General features: G+C 41.1%; 1 protein-coding gene and 1 long non-coding RNA gene across 6 annotated transcripts in view; one reads left to right on the plus strand and one right to left on the minus strand.

The window, feature by feature from the left end:
* The first annotated feature begins 498 nt into the window (after window positions 1-498).
* On the plus strand, window positions 499-13942 carry LOC134735601 (uncharacterized). The gene is made up of 7 exons (XR_010118847.1): window positions 499-601; window positions 1309-1532; window positions 4789-4945; window positions 7895-8020; window positions 9084-9216; window positions 10111-10635; window positions 12864-13942. It is a non-coding gene; the product is annotated as an uncharacterized lncRNA (long non-coding RNA).
* EPB41L5 (erythrocyte membrane protein band 4.1 like 5) overlaps window positions 1626-25178 on the minus strand; it is a 174966-nt gene continuing 151413 nt past the window's right edge. The window contains exons 21-25 of one of the 5 annotated variants that reach the window (XM_055261067.2): window positions 20320-20413; window positions 16310-16384; window positions 13388-13429; window positions 12901-13031; window positions 1626-5800 (exon numbers count right to left, since the gene is read on the minus strand). In XM_055261067.2, coding sequence (XP_055117042.1) covers window positions 5734-5800; window positions 12901-13031; window positions 13388-13429; window positions 16310-16384; window positions 20320-20413 — 409 coding nt within the window. In that variant the 3' untranslated portion in view covers window positions 1626-5733. The remainder of the gene's footprint in view (window positions 5801-12900; window positions 13032-13387; window positions 13430-16309; window positions 16385-20319; window positions 20414-25178) is intronic. The other 4 variants (XM_055261068.2, XM_055261069.2, XM_055261070.2 and 1 more) reach the window with 4 other exon arrangements.

Here is a 25178-nt window from a genome sequence, read left to right on the forward strand (position 1 = left end):
CTGAAGGATGGCAGAAGCCCCCTCCAGATCCATGTTATGGTTTTCTTCTCCTTTGGGAAGGCACTGCTTGGAGCCATGGGGGTTTGAATAGATTAACTTCCCCTGTGGAAATTCTGGATGCAGGTTGGAAGGGCCTTGGGGACATGGCAGATTCAGACTACTCTTTACTGCAAGTCTAGTCTAGGGAGCCAAGACAAGCAGTGCTGAGGGAAAATGTCCTGGACGCTGACTTGAATTTCCATCCCTAGACGTGTGACCTAGGGCAAGTTCCTGTCCCTCTCTTGACCCGTTTCCTTATCTACACACGGAGGGGCTGGGACTGGTAATCTTGAAAATCAGTTCCTGCCCTAACATCATGATTTGCTAGCTTGAGAGCATGTGCTGACTGTTTTCCTTGCCTGGTGCACTTCTAGTGTGAAGGATACACCAGCCTGGGCCGCAGAGGGTTCCCTGCTGTGGGGGAGGGGCTGCTCTGCCACCCCGCTGGTCTCTCCTCAGGACGAGCCTGGGAATCTAAGCACAGTGGGCTGAACATCTGCTGGGACAAGGATGGGGCCAGAGACAGATCACTCTGACTCACTACCCTGCCACCAAACTAATGGTGAGTTCTTTTTCTTGGGCCTGACAATAACCTTAGTGACCTGAGATCTGCACCCTCTTAGCCCCTCCAGGCCTTTCTTGGTGCTGGCCACAAAAGCCCATTCTGGGTGACACGATGGGTTTATTTTGTGGTGGTTTTGGTAGCCCAGTATCCATTCCCCTTCCTTCTGGGGAACCACAGCCTGGCCAGGGTGCCCTCTAAGGCAGCGCCTGTGGAGACACCATCCACACTCCCTCCACCTCCACTGCTGCCCATCCTCCATCTTCCTGTCAGTCCTTATCTTTCCAGTGAGTTGTTTTTGCTACTTATTGGTGGCTTTCATTACTTATTGCCAAAAAATTCCTTTTAGAAGAGCTCCTGGTACAGGTGATTGAATCTGGGTTCCAGCCCCTCTCCATACATCTCCAAAGAGCAGAGAAAAGCTCCTTAGTTTCCGGGGCCCAACTGGGCCTCTCTCCCAGGCAGAAAACAGAGGGGAGAGGGAAAGAGAAGACTTCCAACTTTTCTCAGCTTTGCCAACACCCATATGGTGCAGTATGACTCTGCCCAGCAGAAGTCCTGAAACCAACCCAGGTGACACTGTTCCTCACTGGATGGTACAGTGCAAACCTAAAGAAGGCTGGGGACTGGTGGGCGCCAAGGGAAGTAGTCAACACCTGCATACTCTCTACTACATGCTGTGACACATACTTCATGTGCCATTTCAGACAAAAAACCTGAGGTATTAAGCAGTAGAGCCCAGATCCGATGCCCAAAGCTGTGGTGATACTGCACCATGCTGCTCCTTGGAATGACCACTGTGCCATCCAGGATATGCTGGGGATGACCAATGAGGTTTTCAACCTTTGAAAATGCCGCTACTCCCAAATGTATACCACAAACACGGAAATCAACCTAAAAACGGTGCGGCTGCTTCTGCTCACTCCCTCAGGTTCGTACCAACAGTGGATCTGGTCTAACAACTCTGCTGAGGTCAGCATGTAGGAATCACAGTTCCAAGAAACAGAAACAGTGCACAAAAACATGAATGTCTCATGAAGTTTTATTTGAATAGAGTTACATCTAGGGTTCTCATTTCAGTGTACAAACAACTCAGTGCAGTGTTTCTAATACAAGTCATATAAAACTGGAACACACTAAATGAATAGTGCACTTGATAGAAAAATAAATTACACTTTAAATGCTACTGCAGTTTTACACATATAAAAGGTAAACACAAAATAGTTAGTGAGACCCTCATAACCACTTATATCCAGATAAGGAGATAAAAGGGGCAAAGGGATCTGTGCTATAAAAAAAAAAAATCTCCCTGAAGAGGAGAAATCCTGACAAGTAACTGAATGATCATCTCAAGCAATGTGGTGACATAGGGACTTACAGATCCTATATCTTGGAACTGGGAAGGAATCATAGCTCTACCAATGTGTTAACACAACCGAGTTCAGCTCAGGGCAAATTTCTGTAATTCAAACAAATGTCCTCATCCTAATGCCTAATATGTAGGAAAAGTTTCCAACTTTCTTCTGACCACTGAAGAGGTACAGTGTTTAAATTTTTGAGAGGATAAAAAGGACAAATAATCTAGAAATGGGCATTCTTCAGTCTGCAGAAGACCCCAGGTTTCCAAGCAACTACATGGCCAAGGGCATGAATAATTAAAAATCAGTGGGAACTCACAAAGACTCTCAGAGCTGAGACACCCACAACAGCACCTCGTTCAGCTGCCACATGTGTGAATGAGGATGCAATGTCCAGAAGTGTTGGCTGCCTCCAAGTGACAGGTAACACTGCAGAACCTATCTGAGTACCTGCCAGCATCCTGTGTCACACAGCCACTCTGCTGCTCTACAAAGTTTCACATCAGGGGTCAGCGGCTTTGTAAAGGAGACTCCGCAGGAACACAGCTGTGCTCGGGCTGCTGCTGCTGCTGTGCTGCACCGCGCCAGCAGAGCTGAATGGGACAGTATTTACCATCTCTGGTCCTTTACAGAACAAGACTGCTGACTCCTCTCAATGACAAGACAAAAACTCTGCTTCTCAAGACTCTTACTTAGAAAAATAGCAGATTTTTCTCTCTGTGACTGATAAATAATTCTGCTAGCAAGACTTCTGAAGGAAATCTTCATTTTGGGGCTTAGCTAAGAGAAGAGGTGCAAGTTTTAACCAGAAGTGAGAAGCATAAGATAACAAGTAGTCCAGATCCAAGAACCCAAGAACAGCTCAGGGCTTTCATCCTTAAACCTCCACAGGATATCTGTGATTGTACAAAGGCAAAGGCTAGAGACGAATGTCAGGAGACTATAAGAAATATTTTTAAAAGTTTTTTCTTGAAACAATGTATAAATGTTAAGGAAGTAAGCACACAAGCAACGGAATCATTCCTCTGTTCAGCATATCTCCTGAAGAGTAGGAATGAAATGACCATGACCTCCTCTGTGTCAAAGGATGATGCTACTGACATGTCACAAACTGGTCTTACTGATTAATTTACAAGTTCTCAGGCAAAGTCTAGAGCAAATAACTGAAACCTTCACATCTTATTTTAAACCACCCTGTCAACTCCCACTTCCCCTATCAGGGCTATGAAATGGACTGAGTTGAGGTTCCTCTCCTGTCTGCCCGCAGGGAGGCAGCACTATCTGCTCCCCGCCACCCCACCACGCTCCGAGGCGTGCACAGCAAACCCTCAGCAGTGCCCCGGGCTGTCCCTTCTCCAACCTCAGCCCAGTCTCACCAGCCTGCTTCTCACCCACTATCATCTCCAACCTCTCTTTGCCAGCATCCTTGATGAGTTCACATATGCTTCTCTCTTCTCAAGAGACAGACATCTCCCCTTCCCTACCCGCCACATTCGCAGACCTCCTCAGCCCTGCCTCTCCCCACTACATTGTTCTCAGGGGAGCAGAACAGGAAGGGCTGTTACAGCAGCTCTGGGCATGGTAGCAGCAGCAGCTATGACAGGAAACCAATCCCCGACAGGCATCTAATCTGTCGGGGCCAATTCAGCATTCAAGTATTAACTTCCGTGTTTGCCACTTCATGTCAGGGCATGAGACAAAATTTCCTCTCAGCTTGAAATTCAAGTGAATTTTAACAAAGTCCCTATCAATATTCTAACTGTCAAGAATACGGGTATCCAAAGACATCACAGACTATGTCCAACTACCTAATTCCTAATTTTAGGAAGTTTCAAATAAGGATGTTGCCACCTCCTGAACTGGATGGGAAATTTAGGTCTTCCAAGCCATAATGCCTCAGCTGCTCTGTGGTTAGCAGCACAACGGTAACCCTGTAGGAGATCTACGGTTGCCAAGACACTGAAAATTTGATGCTCATTCCGTCATGTCCTGGGTCAAGCCCCTGGTTCTAGATGTCACTTTCAGCTTTGGGAAAATATGTCCTATAATTAAGAACTGGCAAGAGCCCCACCAGTGAAACTCAGAAGATGTTTTTAGCATAATGGCTAAGGGGAGGCAGCCAGCAAGAAGTGTCGACTTTCCTTCTGCAAAAATGTTTTGTGCAAAAGTGGGTTCCAATCACTACAGCTCCCTGGGAAACAGTGCAAGATTAAAATTCCTGAGCTTTCCAGCCAGACACTAGTGTGTGTTTGCCTGGACACATGATTATGTTACAAGGAGCCCAGGAAAGTCCAATCCATGAAGTTTTAAAGATCTAAGATTGGATGTTCTTTTACGCTAAGCAGTACAAATTAGTGCTTAATTATATACATATTGCAGGACAGAAAACTAGAAAGCAAATTCCAGGAGGTATAGCTTAAGATCAGTTCTCCGTAACAAGGGATTAACAACTTTATCAATATGGTTTCCACATCCTCCTCCTTCCCCATGGCAACTGAGGTTTACCTTGTTCATTCGAAAATTATAAAGCTAAATAGTGCTATTTCTGGGTATTAGAATTACAGATGGACATTGCTATACTTTCTCTGTGATGAGTATATATTATTTTAACACCCAGAATTTCTTTGTACAGGCCCAAAGGGATGGGGAAGTTTTAGAGATCTCTTTTAAACTAACACAGAATTCCTAGTGCAATGCAAGTTCTTTAAGTATATGCTGTGTATAGCTTCATATATGGTAGGTATTTAAGAAACAACATCCCTTCACCCCTGTTCCTATTCTCTATTTTGGTCCTGGTGTATTTGTTTTGTTTCATTTTTTTTTTTCCAGTTTGAAGGCTCTAAATTTATTCAGCTTGTACTGAAAGGAAATGAAGTCGATGTCCAAATTGGAACCAATGTGGAGTACTGATGTGCTGTGCCTTCATTACCTGAGACTACAGCGGCCTGCATTCCCCACCGGGCTGGGAGGAGTGCAGATGCCTGAGGTAAATGCCCCAGGGTCTCTTCAACAGTAACCCACCCCACTGATAAGTTACAGGATACATGTGTGGTGCCTGTGAGTGCTTCCTGTGGAAAGGCAGGCTGAAAAGAATATGACAGGATTTTATTTGATTTCTCTGTAGTTCTTCTCAGGGTTTATCTTGAGGTAAACTTGAAATATTAAGATAGCCAGTACAGTAAGATATCAAAAGAATGGGAGACATTTAAAAACTCTCTATATTCTAAACTTCTCTTTAGTATTGTAATAATTGTAAAAAAAAAAAAAAAAAGGTTGGCCCTAAGTCTGCCTTTATAGTGTCCACATTAATTTCCTAAATTCTTGATTTCTAGGTAAGTCAGGGAAAAGTGCAGTTTCTCTAACAGGCAGCCAGATCAAGGATGCTCACCCTGATACTAGATGGAAATAGCTTTCAAAAGGCAGAGGCAGGCTTGTTACGAAGTTGTTATGAACAAATACAACCGCTAGGTGGAGCCAAGAGTTTGAAGGAAACCCCAGAAAAAGAAATTCCCTTGTTTTGGGAATTTGTAACATTTATAAAAGTATAGAAAGTTCAAGACCAAACACTCTCGTTTGGGCAGCTATGCAGTGTGATTAAACACTTCCAGTTGGACGGAAAATACAGCTGTCTTTTTTACGGAGTTGAAGTCAAATCTACGTGGAGCTTTTTTTTACCTACAAATAATGGACAAACTCCTGAATCCAACATACTCTAGCTGAAATGGATCCCAGGACGGAATGCTGGAGAGAACTGCATATTCCAGTTACAGGCCCTCAGAGCTCAGTGGTCAGTAAACACTTCTGCTTCAGGACAGCTTCTTCTGCCAAAGTGGGACCAGAGCTGAAAGGAAGAGAGAATGGGTTACTCAGGGAACCCTGGGGTTTGGGGGAGGACATTCATGTCTCCATTAGTGCCACACAGAGCATTTTGAGGGTACAGCAGATTACAGACCTAAGTCAATATGTAGTAACACCCAACCTGGCAATGAGATATTCCATAGAAGGGAAATTTCTGGATAAACACTGCTTATTTCATTTTGAAATAAAATATAAAGATAGCACAGGCCGGGCGCGGTGGCTCACGCTTGTAATCCCAGCACTTTGGGAGGCCGAGGTGGGCGGATCACGAGGTCAGGAGATCGAGACCATGGTGAAACCCCGTCTCTACTAAAAATACAAAAAATTAGCCGGGCGTGGTGGCTAATTACAGTGGCCTGTAATCCCAGCTACTCGGAGAGGCTGAGGCAGGAGAATGGCGTGAACCCGGGAGGCGGAGCTTGCAGTGAGCCGAGATCGCGCCACTGCACTCCAGCCTGGGCGACAGAGCAAGACTCCATCTCAAAAAAAAAAAAAAAAAAAAAAAAAAGATAGCACAATTTTCCCTACTTAACAAATATGCCAAACACACACTTAACCATTTCTTAATGAGTCAGGGTTAGTATGAGTATCAAGAACAGTGCTGTGCTGAGCACAAGGGCAATACTCTCAGGCTGTTCTCTGCTGCTGCTGCTCCTTTTTTTTTTTTCTGTGAGACGGGGTCTTGCTCTGTTGCCCAGGCTGGAGTGCAGTGGCATAATCACGGCTCACTGCAGCCTCAACATCCCAGGCTCAAATGATCCTTCCACCTCAGCCTCCCAAAAGTAGAAGTAGCTGGGACTACAGGCCTGTGCCAACACGCCTGGCTAATTTTTGTATTTTTTTGTAGAGATGGGGTTTCACCATATTGCCCAGGCTGGTCTCAAACTCCTGGGCTCAAGCCATCTGCCCTCCTCAGCCTCCCAAAGTGCTGCGATTACAGGCGTGAGCCTCTGCACCCAGCCCTGTGTTTCTTTACATATTCCTAGATGGCTGTGTCTGTGTTCCTACCAGTTAATCTATTTTGTTAGAGCTGTGTGAAAAATAAAAAGACATGGGCTCTGCATGAGGGGTCATGAGTTTCTGCTATCAGTGAACTGAATGAGTTTTGATACAAGGAAGTAACGACATCTAATTTGGTTTCATAAAAAGTTAAAACATGCTGGGTAAGGTGGCTCACGCCTGCAATCCCAGCACTTAGGGAGGTGGGAGAATCGACTGAGACCAGGAGTTTGGGACCAGTCTGGGCAACAAAGTGGTATGACATATTTACAACAAAAAAAAATTAGCCAGGTGAGGGTGGCAATATGCCTGTAGACCAGCTACTCAGGAAGCTGAGGCAGGAGGGTTGTTTTAGCCCAGGAACTGGAGGTTGCAGTCAGCTATGATCATGACACTGCGCTCCAACCCAGGTAATGGAGAGAGATACTGTCTCTAAAAAAAATGTTTAAAGACATAAAATGATATCAAAGTACATAATACAAAGGACATAATTTAAAATGTCGAAAGTGGTAACAAGATTTGTAAATGAAACAGCAGTCACCTGTACCACTCTCTGTTCCTACTTCGAGGGACAAACACTTTCAACTGGTTCTTTTCCTGGCATTTTCCTTCACTTTTCTGTGTCCCTGGTTTTCAAAGTGGGGTCTCTAGAATTTGGGAGAAATGCAAACTCTTAGACCCCACCCCAGATATACTGAATCGGACTATGAGGGTGGGGCCCAGCAGCCAATGTTTAAACAAACCTGCCTCCAGAGATTCTGCCTCACAACCCCCCAAAGTTCAGACTGTTCTGGGTGAGGTGTTTGTACAGTGACTTCCTCCTATGGACTATGAAGGCTTACCTTTCTTCCACCCTCTCCCCAGCCCCACAATCCTGCCTTCTTATCTTTTCAGCACAGCTATATGACCAATTTTGATGATGTTAAAATTCAGTGTTTGTTGTAATTATGTAAATATTTTCAAAACTATCAGTATATTTCATGTTTTATATAACTTTTATTTTCCCTGGACTGAATAACTGCCTCATTTTTTGGTTGTTGTGACGGCTTAGTGGGGTTTTTTTGTTGTTGTTTTTTAGAAACGAGGTCTCAGTATGTTGCCCAAGCTGGTCTTGAACTCCTGGTCTTAAGCGATCTCCTTGCCTCAGCTCCTGAGTACTTCTCAGTTTTCTATACAAATCTCTCATCTATCCCTAACCTCTCAGGTAAACCATGGATCTCTTCTCAGTACATTCAGACACGTAATATAATTTTTTAAAAACTGGAGGGTGGGGAGCCTGTTTGTGTTTTTCTTGGCAAAATCCTTTCTGCAACTCTATCTCCTCCTTTTTGAATCTGGACAGGATCCTTTCTAGACCCACTGGGCAGCTACCACCTTGGAACTTCACTTCACCTTTCTCTGGGTAAATCCCTGTACCTCTCTACTGCCTCCTGGGTCCCATGACTTCTTTTTTGGATAAAAAAGAGGAACATATCTCCCACTTTAGATGGAACACATCTTCCAGTAGCTTCCTGAGGAAGGCTACATACAAAGTATATATTTTAGGGAAACTGTATGTCTAAAAATGTATTCTAATCTCACACTTCACTGATAGTTTGGGAAAACTCTGGGTGAGAAACTATTGCCCTCCAGAATCCAGAAAGCACACTGCTCCATTATCTCCAGCTGTCAGTAAAGTCTGCGGCCACTCTGGTTACCAATCCTTTGTACGTACTCTGTCTTTCCCCTTTGCTGGAGACTTACATCCTCTCTTAACTTTGACCTCCTAAAGATTCATGATGCTCCTTGGTGTAGTCTATTTTCATTCTCTGTGTTGGGTACTCAATAGACCCCTTTAATCTAGAAACTCAAGTCCTCTGTTCTGAGAACCCTTGATTCCTTTCTTTGACAATTTCCTCCTTCCATTGACTGTTCTTTCTAGATCTCCTATGATTCATATATAGGACTTCCTAGGCCAATCCTCCAATTTTCTTTTCTCTCCCAGTTTTTATCTTTCTATTCTACACATTTTGGGAGATTGTCTCAATTTTATCTTTTACACACTTTTTGGATTTCACTTTTAATACAGTTAATAATTACTAAAAATGCTTCCTTGTTTTCTTTTTTTTCCTTAAGTTTCCTGTTATTGTTGCATGTTTATGATACTATCATTTTGTGACCTTTTCTTTTGTTATTTACATTGCCTTTTTTTCCTACTTCTATTTGTCAAAATTTACATTGCCTTTATTTCCTTCTTTTTCAGTTTACCTGTTCTGGTCTTTCCTCAGATACCTGACAATCGTTAGTTCTCTCTGGCGCGTGTCTGGGGCCTGTGTATATTTGGACAAAACGCATCAACGAATGGGTTCCCTGGTGATGATTTGGCAGATTCCTGGCAATTTCATCAGAGGATCTACAAACGTATGTGCAGGCCTTTTTCTCTTTGGTTGGTTTCTCCAGAGAATACGCCTCTTACTTTTTTAACTCAGACATTTATACTTAGCTAACAGCATTCGGGAAACTGAGAAAAGAAGGAACATTGGAAATTTCACCCTTCAGTGTGTAGACTTTGAGTTAGTCTTCCTGTGTTCGGTCTAGAGCCTTACTCCAAATGGAAATTCCCAGATCCAGAGCATCTCTGGCCTGGCTCCTCCCGAGGGAAAACTTCAGAATTATGCTAAAATGAGCAAGGGTGGTGGGATGGCAGATGGGTGAAATGGGCATAAATACTTTCAACCAATCCCCATATTCTCAGCCCCACCTTGTACCCCATCTTCACAAGTATCTGGTACCTACAATTTCATTGCCTTTTCAGGGTTCTGCAGTGTGAACTGGCTTGCTTTTTATTTTCTGCTTCTACTCCCTCCCCTATTCAGGCTTAGATTTTAGTTTACTCCACTCTGCTAAACTGGTTACCACTTATCATTTAGCTGCTTCTCAAAACTTGTTGAGGTCTCTTAGTTGCTGATGTCTCCTATCCTGTTCTTTGTCCTCATGATTTGATGCCTTTGAAATACAGTATCACACAGAGAACACGGCAAAGTAAATCTAATCTGTGGAGATGGGACCCAGTCATCATTTTTAAAAATTACTATAACATCCATATATTAAAGCACATAAGGCATGAGTTTACAGCTTGAACAACTTTTTGCAAATTGAATACACCTCTGTAATCAGCATGTAGAATATGAAATGGAACACTACTAGCACTCCCAAAGCTGCTTTTGGGCTCTCTTCTATTCACTAGCACATCACGGGTAACCATTATAGAGTTGTGCTTCTGTTTGAACTTGATTTTGTTTATCCTTATTACAGTGGAGAAACTCCAAGATGAACCCCAAAGATCTCCATCTCCAGCTGTTCACACTCCTATGTAATCTCTAGCCCTTGGGTGTGGAAAGGACTTGTGACTTGCTTTAACCAACAACAGAATATAGCAAAGGTAAAAGGATGTCATTTCTGTGATTAGACTATACAAGATTGTGACTTCTGTCTTGCTAGTAGACTCTACTGCTTTCTCAGTTTGCATGCTGGAATAAAGTAAGCAACTACTTTGGAGAGGCCCACATGGTAAGGACTGAGGGCAGCTTCTTGCCAATCACCAGCTAGGAACTGAGTTCCTCAGTCTAACAGGTCTTCAGATCCTGAATCCTGCCAAGAGCCCTGGCTGGTGTCTCTTCTTCCATTGAGCCTTCAGATGAAAACCTGGCCTTCGCCAATATTTGACTGTAGCCTGTAAGAGACCCTGAAGCAGAGAACCCAGATCAGCTACATCCAGATTCCTGAGGCACAGAAAATGAGATTATAAGTGTGTATTGTCTGAAGCTGCTAAGTTTTGTGGTAAGTTGTTTCACAGAAGTAGAGACTTAATACAATTATGTTTATGTGATTCATCTATACTGCTATATTTTAGTTGTAGTTATTAATTTTCACTGCTCTTTTCTAATATTTATCTAGTCAACCGCTAATGTGCAGTTGAAAGGTTTTCAGTCTGGACTATTATGAATATAGGTGCTATAAAAATTGTTGTACATGTCTTTTGATGGACATATATTCATATTTCCATTGGGTATGTACATAAAAATAGAATCACTGAATCACTGGATATGTTCAGCTTTAGCAGATATTGCCAAACCTATTTCCAATGTGATCACTCCAATTTACAGAGTTTCAGTTGCCCCATATCTTCATCAACACTTGGTATTATGTCTTTCATTTTAGCCATTCTGGTGATAATGTAGCACTGTGACATGGTAGTTTGAATTTACATTCCCCAAGGACTAATCAAGTTGCACACTGTCTAGAATGCTTACTGGCCATTTGGATATTGGTTTGTGAACTGCCTATTCAAGCTTTTTGCCCATTTTTCTATTATGCTGTCTTTAGCTTACTTATTTGGAGGAGCTCTTTATACATTCTAGATATGAGTGGGTCCTTTGCCATACAAAGTTAAGACTAAGGTTGGGGAGGAAGGAGAAGGGAAGGGGTGAGAGAGGGAGAGAGAGACAGAAGGAGGGATGGAGAACAAATGTTCTCTCCTATTCTGTTGGCTTCCCCTTCCATAATATCTTGAAATTACATCTTTTGATGAACAAAATTTCTTGATATAATTCAAGTGATTTTCTTCCTGTAAGACAAAAGCTCCTTGTGAGCTGTTTAAAAGATCTTTGCCTATTCTAAGGTCACAAGTAAGTTCACTCATATTTTCTTCTGTAAGTAAGTTTATTATCTGATGTTTCATATTTAGATCTGCAATCCATCCAGAATGGGTTTTTGCAAACGGTATGGAGTTGGGTCAAGATTATTTTTTTTCCCCCACAGGGACAACTAATAATCTGTCCAGCTGATTTACTAAAAGAGCATTCTTTCCTTACAGCATTGCACCATCACTTTTTTCATAAACCAGAAAACTGTATTACATATGAGTTTGTTTCCAGACTCTATTCTGTTCCACTGGTTTATTTGTAATTTTTATCTCTTTAAGCCCTTTATTACTCCTTTCCATGAGTTCTAGGAAGAAAGAGATAAGCTCTGCTTTCATCTGTAATTTTTAATTTGAAAGTCCTTAAGAGCTCACATTTTATTGTGTAAATTCAATTACAAAGCATTACCATCGGGTTCTCTGTATGCAGCTCTATTTTTACAGTGATCATTATTAGGCATACAAATGCTTAGAAAAATAATCTGTTACATTTGTATAAAGTGCTCTTTTACTAGATGTAAGCTTCCCAAATGCAGGTCTCTCATCTGTCTTGTTCACTGTTATCTTTAATGTCAGATATCAATCAATGCCTGGTACATCACAGACATTCAATAAGTGTTTGCTGAGTGAGTAATATGCTACTTTAAACACTGTGGAGACGAGAACAATTTTGAAATTAAACTGAATTTCTTTCAAGTTAATGATCTCTAATAATTCACCCCACCTTTCTCTAATTAGGAAAGCATGTATTTCAACCGACCCACATTTTCAAGGAGGATATGTGAAATGTGGGATATATTCAGAAAAAAGGTCTGAGGTAGGAGTGAAGACAATTCTAAATTTTTTCTAAAACAGGTGCAGTTATGGTTCTAGCAATCAAAAGTTGAAGAACCAGATGCTGAACAAAAAGCTCTAGTTTTTGAGTCTAGTTTCTGTCTGTAGCAAGCAATGCATTGAAATGAGCTCACAACATATATCGGTAAAGCCATCTCAGGAACATGTTAGAGTACCCTAACTAACTTACTCATTTATACTGCACCTCTTCGCCTGTGTTGACGGGCACCATCATTCATCACTATTACTAGTAGGCATAATCATAATAGGAAAGCGTCAAAGGAAACAATACAAATTGATTTTAAAACAAATATTAAAATTTAAAGATAAGCCTGTTTGTTAATATCTTTAGCAAAGACTTGATAAACGCTAATACAATCTACTTCATAATTTTGTAGAAAAAAAAGCCACTACACTAAATAACAAACAGAAAAAAGATTTGTCCAATTTCAATATAGTTCAGTTAGGGAAGAATTGGCATTGCTGCTTTAGAGATAATAAGTTTTATTATTTTTTTCCTCCTAACAAACAGATGCCTAAGAACTGCAATTGAGAAATAATTTTCTCACCTGGTCACGGCATCCACCAAGAATGGCGCTGGGGGAGAGATCAGTGAGATTCCATCTTTATTACCATGTCCCTCCTTCCCTGCCAAAAGCATTTCACATCCTGCAAGTCCATTAGACATGGCACCACTCTGCTGTGGGAGATACACACACATCTAAATACAGAGGTAACAATACCTGCCCAGCCAGCACTTCAGCTCCAAATCAAGCTTTACTAATGACTATGAGTAACGAAGATGGTTTTGATAATTATGACTGTTTTGTTTTGTTAACTATTCTTCATCTGAGACTTTTACTTTTGTTTCTGCCAGCATCCTGACAAACATTTACAACCAGAAAGGGTAAGCCACTAGCTTGAAGCCATTAAGTTCAGTTAACAAGGCTTTGATAACAACCTTCGTGTTTTTAAGGAAAAACAAAGAACCTAGTAATCCTTTAGGCCTTACCCTGAGAGGGTAAAGAAGAAAAATCACAGATAACATGAACTTACCGGAACAATCCACCGGGGTGTGATCGTGGATGTGGAAGACACCTAAAATAATTTTATGTATGTATTTACTTTTTGGAAAGACTGACTTACTTTCATACTTATGATACTTACATCTATTATGAAATCCATTCTAGGGGGGCAATTCTTAATTCTTAATGGTGTTCCTTGAGCTGACATGGACTTCTAAATTCAAGACCCTTTTCTATTATACAACACAGATGCTATCCCTCACCACTTAAGAAAGTGTCATAATTTTGGGAATCCCTTATCTAAAAATTTACCATTCAAGAATCTATTACTACTTTTCAGTTCACTTAATGGGACTGCCCCTACCCCACACCCAGTATTCAGTTTAACATTTTATTTTCTGAAATTTCAGTTAATTACAAATAATGATAGCCTTCTTGGTAGCAGCCTGAACAATGGATTGTGACTAATCCAAATAAACAGCAACAAGAAAGTACACAGAAAAATCTGTTTAGATACAGATCATTCTCTAATTATCATGTATGCATGAAGAAAGCAGCAATAAAAACACCCATATTGCTCCTGGTTCACAGGGCCTTTGACATATTATTTTTAAATGTTTAACTTTCTATTATAGACCATCTATGTGTAGAATTATAAACTAAGGAAACCTACCCATTTTATTAGTAATTTAGACTAGTCCTTGCACTGGTGGCCTTATATACTCATAAGAAAAACCTAATGTAAGTCCAGGTGTTAATAAATTAGATAACCACCAAAAGAATAAAAACGCAGGCTGGGCACAGTGGCGCACACCTGTAATCCCAGAATTTTGCGAGGGCAAGATGGGCAGATCACGAGGTCAAGAGATCAAGACCATCCTGGCCAACATGGTGAAACCCTGCCTCTACTAAAAATACAAAAATTAGCTGGGCATGGTGGCATGCGCTTGTACTCCCAGCTACTCGGGAGGCCAAGGCAGAAGAATCACTCAGAGGCGGAGGTTGCAATGAGCTGAGATCGCGCTACTGCACTCCAGCCTGGAGAAAAAGCAAGACTCCATCTCAAAAAAAAAAAAAAAAAAACCCACAAAATATGATTTTCCTACCAATACTTTTTAGATGCATGTTAACAGTAGGAAATGAGAGAAAAAAATATCACAAATAGTAAACAAAAAATAGTTTGACAGACTTTGTTCCAGACTTGCAGTTAATTCTTATCCTTGATAGTCTTTGTTTATTAATCTAAGCTGGTCATTCCCAACAGGTAGTTCTCAGACCACATCTGCACCACCTGGGAACATGTTAGAAACACAACTTTTCAGACTCCACTAAAGATATACCAAAATTAGAAACTTGGAGGTGGGGCCCAGCAATCTTGTGTGTTAACATCCCCTCCAAGTGATTCTGATATACACAAAAATTTGAGAATTAATGATCTAAGCAAACATTCAGTACCACAGAAAGTATCATCTGTATTTCCAAGCCTTCAGGATGGCATCTAGCCCCTACAGCAATTCTCCTCATATCACTCATAAGGTACAAAGTTAATCATTTCTTTTTTTTTTTTTTTTTTTTTGTTGAGACAGAGTCTCACTGTGTCGCCCAGGCTGGAGTGCAATGGCGCTATCTCGGATCACTGCAAGCTCCGTCTCCCAAGTTCCAGCAATTCTCTTGCCTCAGCCTCCCGAGTAGCTGGCGCTACAGGTGTGCACCACCACCCCTGACTAATTTTTGTATTTTCAGTAGATACAGGGTTTCACCATGTTGGCCAGGCTGGTCTTGAACTCCTGACCTCAAGTGATCTGCCCTCCTTAGCCTCCCAAAGTGCTGGGATTACAGGCGTGAGCCACCGCATCCAGCAAAGTTAGTCATTTCTATCTCTCTCCTCCCTGGAGGGAAGGAACTGTTTCAGTTGGCCCTCCATATCCATGAGCCCTGCATCTGTGGATTCAACCAACTGTGAATCAAAAATATTTGGAGGGGAAAAAAAGGATGGTTGTGTCTGTACTGAACATGTGCAGACTTTTTTTCTTGTCATTATTTCCTAAACAATACAATATAACAACCGTTTACCAGCATTTACACTGCATTAGATATTCGAGGTAAGCTAGAGATTATTTAAAATATACTAGAGGCTATGTGTAGGTTATATGCAAACACTACACCATTTTATATGAGATTTAAGCATGCGTGGATTTTGGTATCCAAGGGGAGTCCTGGAACCAATCCCCCACAGATACTGAGGGACAACTATACTTCATACAGTATCTTCCATACTATAGTAATGATTGATATGTTCAATGCCATTATTATGCTCTCTTTCTATAAAACTTTTTTAAAAATTAAATATATCTTTATTGTCTTTTTTTTTTTTTTTTTTTTTTGAGTCAGAGTCTGGCTCTGTCCCCCAGGCTGGAGTGCAGTGGCACCATCTTGGCTCACTGCAAGCTCCGCCTCCTGGGTTCACGCCATTCTCCTGCCTCAGCCTCCCGAGTAGCTGGGACTACATGCGCCCGCCACCACGCCCTGCTAATTTTTTTGTATTTTTAGTAGAGACAGGGTTTCACTATGTTGGCCAGGATGGTCTCGAACTCCTGACCTCGTGATCTGCCCACCTCGGCCTCCCAAAGTGCTAGGATTACAGGCTTGAGCCACCGTGCCTGGCCTCCTTATTGTCTTAAGAAGCTGTTTTATCCCCATGTTTTCTCTCGTTATTTAATATGATGTTGAATTATAAAAGGCTTATAGACACATGATTTCTATACAGTGATACACAAATTCAAAGTGGTAAAAGTTTAGGACAGAGAGGCAATGCTAAGTGGTTATTAAAATATAAACTCATCAAATGAAAAGTTTAACTGTGAATTATTAAAAAGGGAAAAACTGGAATCTAGCAGGAACATTTTTCAAAACAGAAATTTCTTTCCATCATACTATTTTAAAGCATATTTACCTGAGGTGCAACTGTGTGATCAATTAGATTCTCAGTTAGAGATGCAAGCAAGGCATCCAATTCATCTGTAGCTTCCTATGGAAGACAGGAATCTAGAGTTGTTAAATGACCCCTTTATCATCAGATGTTAAGTTTTTTCCATATCCTCTCAATTTATAATTCTGACACAGGCCTGATTAGTGTTAAACCTTTAAACACACAGGGACACTCATAAATCATGGTTGTTAATGATTCCACTTCTGCATGGAGGGAAACCTATACTACAATCAGGATGTGAAAAAGCTAAAGTGCTGTGTAAATTTTCAAATAGCTATTCTCCCTTGGTAAGACAAAACTTGGGTAGGGTTATGACTATTCTGGCTCTTAACTTTTTAATTACAAAAAAATATTTTTGGCTGGATGCAGTGGCTCACACCTGTAATCCTAGCACTCTGACAGGCCAAGGCGGGAGGATCATTTGAGCCCAGGAGTTCGAGACCAGCCTGGGCAACATAGTGAGACCTCATCTTTACAAAAAACTGAGCAAAGCTAGCTGGGCACAGTAGCACACAGCTGTAGTCCCAGCTACTCAGGAGGCTGAGGTGGGAGGATCACTTGAGCCCAGGAGGCAGAGGCTGCAGTGAGCCAAGATTACACCACTGCACTCCAGCCTGGGTGACAGAGTGAGATTCTGCCTCAAAACGAATTTTAAAAAAGTAAATACAGCCAGGCACAGTGGCTCACGCCTGTAATACCAGTACTTTGGGAGGCCGAGGCGGGCGGATCACAAGGTCAGGAGATCGAGACCATCCTGGCTAACACAGTGAAACTCCGTCTCTACTAAAAATACAAAAAATTAGCCAGGTGTGGTGGCAGGTGCCTGTAGTCCCAGCTACTCAGGAGGCTGAGGCAGGAGAATGGCGTGAACCCAGGAGGCGGAGCTTGCAGTGAGCCGAGATCGTGCCACTGCGCTCCAGCCTGGGCGACAGAGCAAGATTCCATCTCAAAAAAAAAAAAAAAAAAAAGTAAATAAAATAAAATAAAATAAAATAAAATAAAAATTTTTTGAGACAAGATCTTGCCCTGTCCAGGCTGAAGTGCAGTGGCACAAGCATAACTAACTCACTGCAGCCCCAAAATCCTGGGCCCAAGCAATCCTCCCACCTCAGCCTCCCAAGTAGCTGCGACTCAGGTGTGTACCACCATGCCCAGCCAATTTTTTTTTTTTTTTACAGAGACAGGGTCTCACTTATGTTGCCCAGGCTGGTCTTGAACTCCTGAGTTCAAGTGATCCTCCTACCCTGGCCTCCCAAAGCCCTGGGATTACAGGTGTGAGCCACTGTGCCCAGCCTTTTAACTTTTAGACTAGATGAGAATGGTACTACTCTGTATGGTAATATCACACTTTGAACTTAAAAAAAACAAAAACAAAAAACCAGTAACAGGTTCAGCACAGGAGATAGTGGATAAAGGAGATGCCTAAATTCCAAATGCTCCTTTATCTAGACTTATGGGTGCTTCTGTTTGTAAAAATAATACAATATGAACTCTCTCCCTATAAATGTTAATTAATACTTTTTGTTTAACCAGTATTTGAAGTACCTTATAAAGGACACAATTCTCTACTGTGAGGGAGGGGGTCTGGGAGAATTTTAAAACAACAAAAGATAAAATGCCAATCTGGCAATAAACAATAGGAAACTAGGGCATAGCACACAACAAAAAAGGGCCCTTCATTCATACATTTCTTTCTTTTTTTGGGGGGGGGTCGGGGGGACATAGTCTTGCTCTGTCACCCAGGCTGGAGTGTAATGGTACAATCATAGCTCACTGCAGCCTGAATTTCCTGGGCTTACACGATCCTCCCACATCAGCTGCCCAAGAAGATAGATAGGACTGCAGGCATGCAAAACTATGCCTGGCCAATTTTTAAAAAATTTTTGTACAGACGGGGTCTCCCTATGTTGCCCAGTCTCGTCTCAAACTCTTGGCCTCAAACCATCTTACCGCCTTGGCCCAAAGTGCTGGGCTTATAGGCATGAGCCACCACACTCAGCCACCCATTTACACATTTCCATTTCTGCCTATATGCCTTCAAGTCTTGGACAATCTCCTATTCATATTTCAACATGCAACTTAAATCATAAAAACATGAAAAATTGTTCTCTCCTCTCGCATCTTCCCACCCTGCTGCCTGGACTAAGTGCACCATAACAGCTTGTGCAAGTCTACCACGATGTATTACGATTCTCTCTATGCAGTTAAGCTGAGACCATGTTCCATTCATTCATTTTTGAATCTTTAATGCTTAACAAGTTGCCTGGTACATACTATATACGCAATAAATCTTTGAACTAAATGTCCTTCTCTGCTTCAAAAACATCTCAGGTTCTGCTTAATGATTTCCACGATTAGTCAATGTATCTTTTCAGATTTTAATCAGCAGAAAGAAATTCCTGATTGAAGATATTTTAGGTTGGGTTTTTTCTTTAACTCTAAAAATCTGAAAGATACTTATATACCTAAATACCAACTATACACTTTCACTGAGTAGTGAGAATACAAGTGATCTTTAATTTTTCCTTTTTGTGAAGTATCTGACAAATTACAATAGATGTACACTATGCAATAAAAGAGACAAATGATGAGTGTTCATGCAAAGACGATTTTTAATTTAACTTGCAAATTAAAACATTCATTGGCAATAAACTGGGTTTCCATGATTTCTGAATTGTTAAGGGTTTAGCAAGTGGATACAGAAAAGGCAGAAGTTGGGATGAGCTGGTTATGCTGCAATGTAATTACTGATAGGTCCCTGTTACTTCAAAAAGTTTGTTTCAGTCAACAAATATTTAGTACCTATTATGTACCAGGTACTATTTGAGACACTTAGGCTGCCTATGATCCCAGCACTTTGGGAGGCCAAGGTAGTAGAATTGCTTGAGGGCAGGAGTTTGAGACCAGCCTGAGGGATACAGCAATGAACAAAACAGGTCAAGGCTCTCACACAGCTTACATTCCCTAGAGCAGCAGTCCCCAACCTTTTTGGCACCAAGGACCAGTTTTGTGGAAGACAATTTTTCCAAGGACCAGGTTTGGGGGTGGGGTATAGTTTCGAGATGAAACTGTTCCACCTCAAATCATCAGGTATTAGATCCTTATAAGGAGTGAGCAACCTAGATCCCTCGTGTGCACAGTTCACAGTAGTGTTTGCACTCCTATGAGAATCTAACACCATAGCTGATCTGAGAGGAAGTGGAACTCAGGTGACAATGGTTGCCTGCAGCTTATGTCCTGCTGTGTGGCCCAGTTCCTAACAGGCCATGGACCGGTACCGGTCCGAAGCACAGGGACTAGGGACCCCTGCCCTAGAGTAAATGAAACTACGAATTCAACAAGATCCCTTAATTCTTTCATCTAAGAAGCACTTAGTCACCATTTGCATGCAACACTGTATCTTAAAAGGAAATATGAGTGGAAGCATAGCCAACATTCAAAACCACCCCCAAAATATGAACAAAGTACATACAAACTGGAGAAGAAACCCTAAGATCCTCTTGTGAGTGGTGTGGCAACAGGATTCTCCCTAGAGAACTGTGGCTCAATGCTTTTATCACATCTTTTTTTTTTTTTGAAACAGTCTCACTTTGTTACTCAGGCTGGAGTGTGGCATGATCTCAGTTCACTGCAATCTCCACCTCCCAGGCTCAAGCGATACTTCTGTCTCAGCCTCCTGAGAAGCTGGGACCATAGGCACATGCCACCATGACCAGCTAATTTTTTGGATTTTTGGTAGAGACAGGTTTTGCCATGTTGCCCAGGCTGGTCTTGAACTCCCGAGCTCAAGTGGTCCGCATGCCTCAGCCTCCCAAAGTGCTGGAATTATAGGTGTGAGCCCCTGTGCTCGGCTGCTCTTCTCACATCTTAAGTCCCAGTGTCACTCAGGAATCACTAGATGCCCTTGGTTATACTGCAAGATTCAATTCAAAACTGTCTTTGGCAAAAATTTTAAGAATTAAAAGTATTCTTACCTTTAGAACAGAACCACTGTCGGCAGGTGTGATAAGCATCAGAGTCTCAAGAGACTCTTTGGGGAGGGGCACATTATTCTCATTTAACACAGCACTAGGAAGAAAAAGATAAATTCACATCATGTAGGACCTGTACAGATACAGGCAGGATTTTCAAAGAAAGAGCTTAGGAAAGAAGTGCAACAAATTCATGTAGGGGAAGGTATATGAAAAAATGCTCAACATCACTAATCATCAGGGAAATGAAAATCCAAACTATGACTCACTCCAGTTAAAATGGTTTTATAATAAAAAAGATAGGCAATAACAGATGCTGGTGAGGACCCACAGGATAACCCTCTTACGCTGCTGGTGGGAATGCAAATTAGTAAAGCAACTTTAAAGAACAGTATGGAGGTTCCTCAAAAACTAAAAAGAGAATGACCATATGGTCCAGCAATTCCACTACTGGGTAAACATCCAAAAGACAGAAAATCAATATATCAAAAACACATCTGCACTCCCATTCTCATTGCGGCTCTACTCACTACAGTCAAAATATGGAACTGACCTAGGTGCCCACCAAGTGCTTAACGTATTGTCACATGTACCCTGAAACAAAGTACATCTATAGTGCATCAATATTTTAAAAAGTCAAAGGAAACCAAGAAAACAACGTGCCAACAAATATAGAATATTCACAAAAATTATAAAAAGGAATTAACTTTGAAGCTGAAAAGTATAATTTTTTTTTAACTTCAGAGGTACATGTGCAGGTTTGTTATATAGGTAAACGTATCATGGGAGTTTGTTGTACAGATTATTTTGTCAGCCAGGTATTAAGCCTAGTACCCATTAGTTAATTTTCGTGATTCTCTCCCTCCTCCTGTGCTCTACCTTTTGACGGGCTCCACTGTCTGTTTTTCACCTCTATGTGTCCATGTGTTCTCATCATTTAGCTCCCACTTTACGCAGTATTTGGTTTTCTGTTCCTGTGTTTGCTAAGGATAATGGCCTCCAGCTCCACCCATGTTTCTGCAAAGGACACAATTTCATTCTATTTCATTCTTTTTTATGGCTGCATAGTATTTCAAGGTGTTGTACACACCACATTTTAAAAATCCAGTCTGCCACTGATGGGCATTTAGGTTGATTCCATGTCTTTGCTACTGTGAATAGTACTGGAATGAACATATGTGTGCATGTGTCTTTATGATAAAATGATTCATATTCCTTTGGGTATATACCCAGTAATGGGATTGCTGGGTTGAATGGTATTTGTTTTAGGTCTTTGAGAAATCACCACACTGTTTTCCACAATGGCTGAACAAATTTACACTCTTACCAACAGTGTATAAGAGTTCCTTTTCCCTGCAACCTAGCCTGTTATTGTTTGATTTTCTTTTTAATAATAGCCATTCTGACTGGTTGAGATGGTTATCTCACTGTGGTTTTGATTTGGATTTCTCTAATGATCAATGATGTTGAACTTTTTTCTATATGCTTGTTGGCCACATATACGTCTTCTTTTGAAAGATGTCTGTTCAAGTCCTTTGCCCACTTTTTAGTGGGGTTGGATTTTTTTTCTTGTAAATTTGCTTAAGTTCCTTACAGATGCTGGATATTAGACCTTTGTCAGATGCATAGTTTGCAAAAATTTTCTCCCATTCTGTAGGCTGTTTGTTTACTTGGCTGAGTTTCTTTTGCTATAGAAGCTCTTTAACTAGATCTCATTTATCAATTTTTGCTTTTGTTGCAATTGCTTTTAGCATCTTCTTCATGAGATCTTTGCCTGTTCCTATGTCCAGAATGGTATTGCCTAGATTGTCTTCCAAGGTTTTTACAGTTTTGGGTTTTACATTTAAGTCTTTAATCTGTCTTGAGTTGATTTTTGCACATAGTATAAGGAAGTGGTTCAATTTCAATCTTCTGCATATAGCTAGCCAGTTATGCCAGCACCATTTATTGAATACGGAAGCCTTTCTCCATTGCTTGTTTCTGATAGCTTTGTCGAAGATCAGATAGTTGTAGGTGTGTGGCACTATTTCTGGGCTCTCTATTCTGTTCCATTGGTCTACGTGTCTGTTTTTATATCAGCAACATGCTGTTTTGGTTACTGTAGCCCTGGAGTACAGTTTGAAGTCAGATAGCATAATGCCTCCAGCTACCTCTTTTTTCTTAGGATTGCCTTGGCTATTTGGGCTTTTTTGGTTCCATATGAATTTTACAATAGTTTCTTCTAGTTCTGTGAAGAATGTTATCAGTAGTTTAACAGAAATAGCACTGAATCTAGAAATTGCTTTGGGCAATATGGCCATTTTAATAATATTCTTTTTTTTTTTTTTTTGAGACGGAGTCTCCCTAGGTCATCCAGGCTGGGGTGCAGTGGCACGATCTTGGCTCGCTGCAAGCTCCACCTCCCAGGTTCACTCCATTCTCCTGCCTCAGCCTCCCGAGTAGCTGGGATTACAGGCACCTGCCACCAAGCCCGGCTATTTTTTTTTTTTTGTATTTTTTTTTTTTAGTAGAGATGGGGTTTCACCGTGTTAGCCAGGATGATCTCAACCTCCTGACCTTGTGATCCACCCGCCTCGGCCTCCCAAAGTGCTGGGATTACAGGAGTGAGCCACCACGCCCAGCCAATATTGATTCTATCCATGGACATGGAATGTTTTTCCATTAGTCTGTGTCATCTCTGATTTCTTTAAGCAGTGTTTTGTAGTTCTCCTTGTAGAGATCCTTCACTTCCCTGGAAACCAAGAAAATCCTAGATATTTTATTCTTTTTATGGCAATTGTGAATAGGACTGCATTCCTGATTTGGCTCTCGGCTTGACTATTGTTGGTGTATAGGAATGCTAGTGATTTTTGTACATTGATTTTGTATCCTTAGACTTTGCTGAAGTTGTTTATCAGCTTAAGGAGCTTTTAGGCTGAGACTATGTGGTTTTCTAGATATAGAATCATGTCGTCTGCAAACAGGGATAATTTGACTCCCTCTCTTCCTATTTGGACGCCCCTTATTTCTTTCTCTAGCCTGATTGCTCTGGCTAGGCCTTCCGATACTATGTTGAATAGGAGTGGTGAGAGAGAGTATCCTTGTCTTGTGCCAGTTCTCAAGGGGAATGCTTCCAGCTTTTGCCCATCCAGTATGATGTTGGCTGTGGGTTTGTCAGAGATGGCTTTTGTTATTTTGAGTTATGTTCCTTGAATACTTATTTTATTGAGAGTTTTTAACCTGAAGCAGTGTTGAATTTTGTCAAAAGCCTTTTCTGCATCTACTGAGATAATCATGTGGTTTTTGTCTTTATTTCTGTTTATGTGATGAATCACATTTATTGATTTGCATATGCTGAACCAACCTTGCATCCCAGGGATATAGCTACTTGATTATGGTGGCTTGATCTGCTGCTGGATTCAGTTTGCCAGTATTTTGTTGAGGATTTTTCCATCGATGTTCAACAAGAATATTGGCCTGAAGTTTTCTTTTTTTGTTGTGTCATTGCCAGGTGTTCGTATCAGGATAATGCTGGCTTCATAGAATGAGTTATGGAGAAGCTCCTCCTCCTCAATTTTTTGAAATAGTTTCAGCAGTAACGGTACCAGCTCTTCTTTGCACATTGGGTAGAATTCAACTGTGAATCCATCTAATCCTGGGCTTTTTTTGTTTGGTGGGCTGTTTACTACTGATTCACTTTTGGAGTTATTGGTCTGTTCAGGTTTCACTTTCTTCCTGGCTGCCTTGGGTGAGTGTGTGTGTCCAGGAATTTATTAATTTCTTCTTGATTTTCTAGTTTATGTGCATAGAGGTGTTTGTAATGTTCTCTGATAGTTATGTGTATTTCTGTGGGGTCAGTGGTAATATCCCCTTTCTTGTTTCTGATTGTGTTTATTTAGATCCTCTCTCTTTTCTTCTTTATTAGTCTACCTAGCAGTCTATTATTTTTTCAAAAAAAAAAAAAAAAAAAAAAAAAACAACTCCTGGATTCATTGATCTTTCATGGTTTTTTGGATTTTTTTTTTTTTTTTTTTTTTTTTGAGACAGAGTCTCACTCTGTTTCCCAGGTTGGAGTGCAGTGGTGCAATCTTGGCTCACTGCAACCTACGCCTCCCAGGTTCAAGCTATTCTTGTGCCTCAGCATCTGAAGTACCTGGGATAACAGGCGTGCGCCACACTGCCCAGCTAATTTTTGTATTTTTAGTAGAGATGGAGTTTCGCCATGTTGGTCAGGCTGGTCTTGAACACCTGGTCTCAAGTGATCCGTCTGCCTTCACCTTCCAAACTGCTGGGATTACAGGCGTGAGTCACTATGCCCAGCCTCATTTATCTTTTGAATGTTTTTTTGTGTCTTGATCTCCTTCAGTTCAGCTCTAATTTGTTTTGTTTTTTTTTTCTTTTCTTCTGTTAGTTTTGGGGTTGGTTTTCTCTTGGTTCTCCAGTTCTTTTAGTTGTGATATTAGGTGGTTAAATTGAGATCTTTCTAACTTTTCGATGTGGGCATTTAGTGCTAAAAATTTCCCTCTTAACATTTCCTTAGCTGTGTCCCAGGGATTCTGGTATGTCATATCTTTGTTCTCACTAGCTACAAGTAACTTCTTGACTTCTGCCTTATTTTTATTACATACCCAAAAGCCATTCAGGAGCAGGTTATTTAACTTCCATGTAACTGTATGGTTTTGAGAGAATTTCTTAGTCTTGATTTCTAATTTGATTGTGCTATAGTCTGAGAGAGTGGCTGTTCTGATTTCAGTTCTTCTACATTTGCTGAGGAATACTGTATGTTCGATTATGTAATCAACTTAAGAGTATGTGCCATGTGGCGATGAGAGGAGTGTATATTGTTGTTTTTGGGTGGAGAGTTCTGTAGATGTCTATTAGGT

The sequence above is a fragment of the Symphalangus syndactylus genome, chromosome 22 (assembly GCF_028878055.3).
Source record: "Symphalangus syndactylus isolate Jambi chromosome 22, NHGRI_mSymSyn1-v2.1_pri, whole genome shotgun sequence".
Classification (NCBI taxonomy): domain Eukaryota; kingdom Metazoa; phylum Chordata; class Mammalia; order Primates; family Hylobatidae; genus Symphalangus; species Symphalangus syndactylus.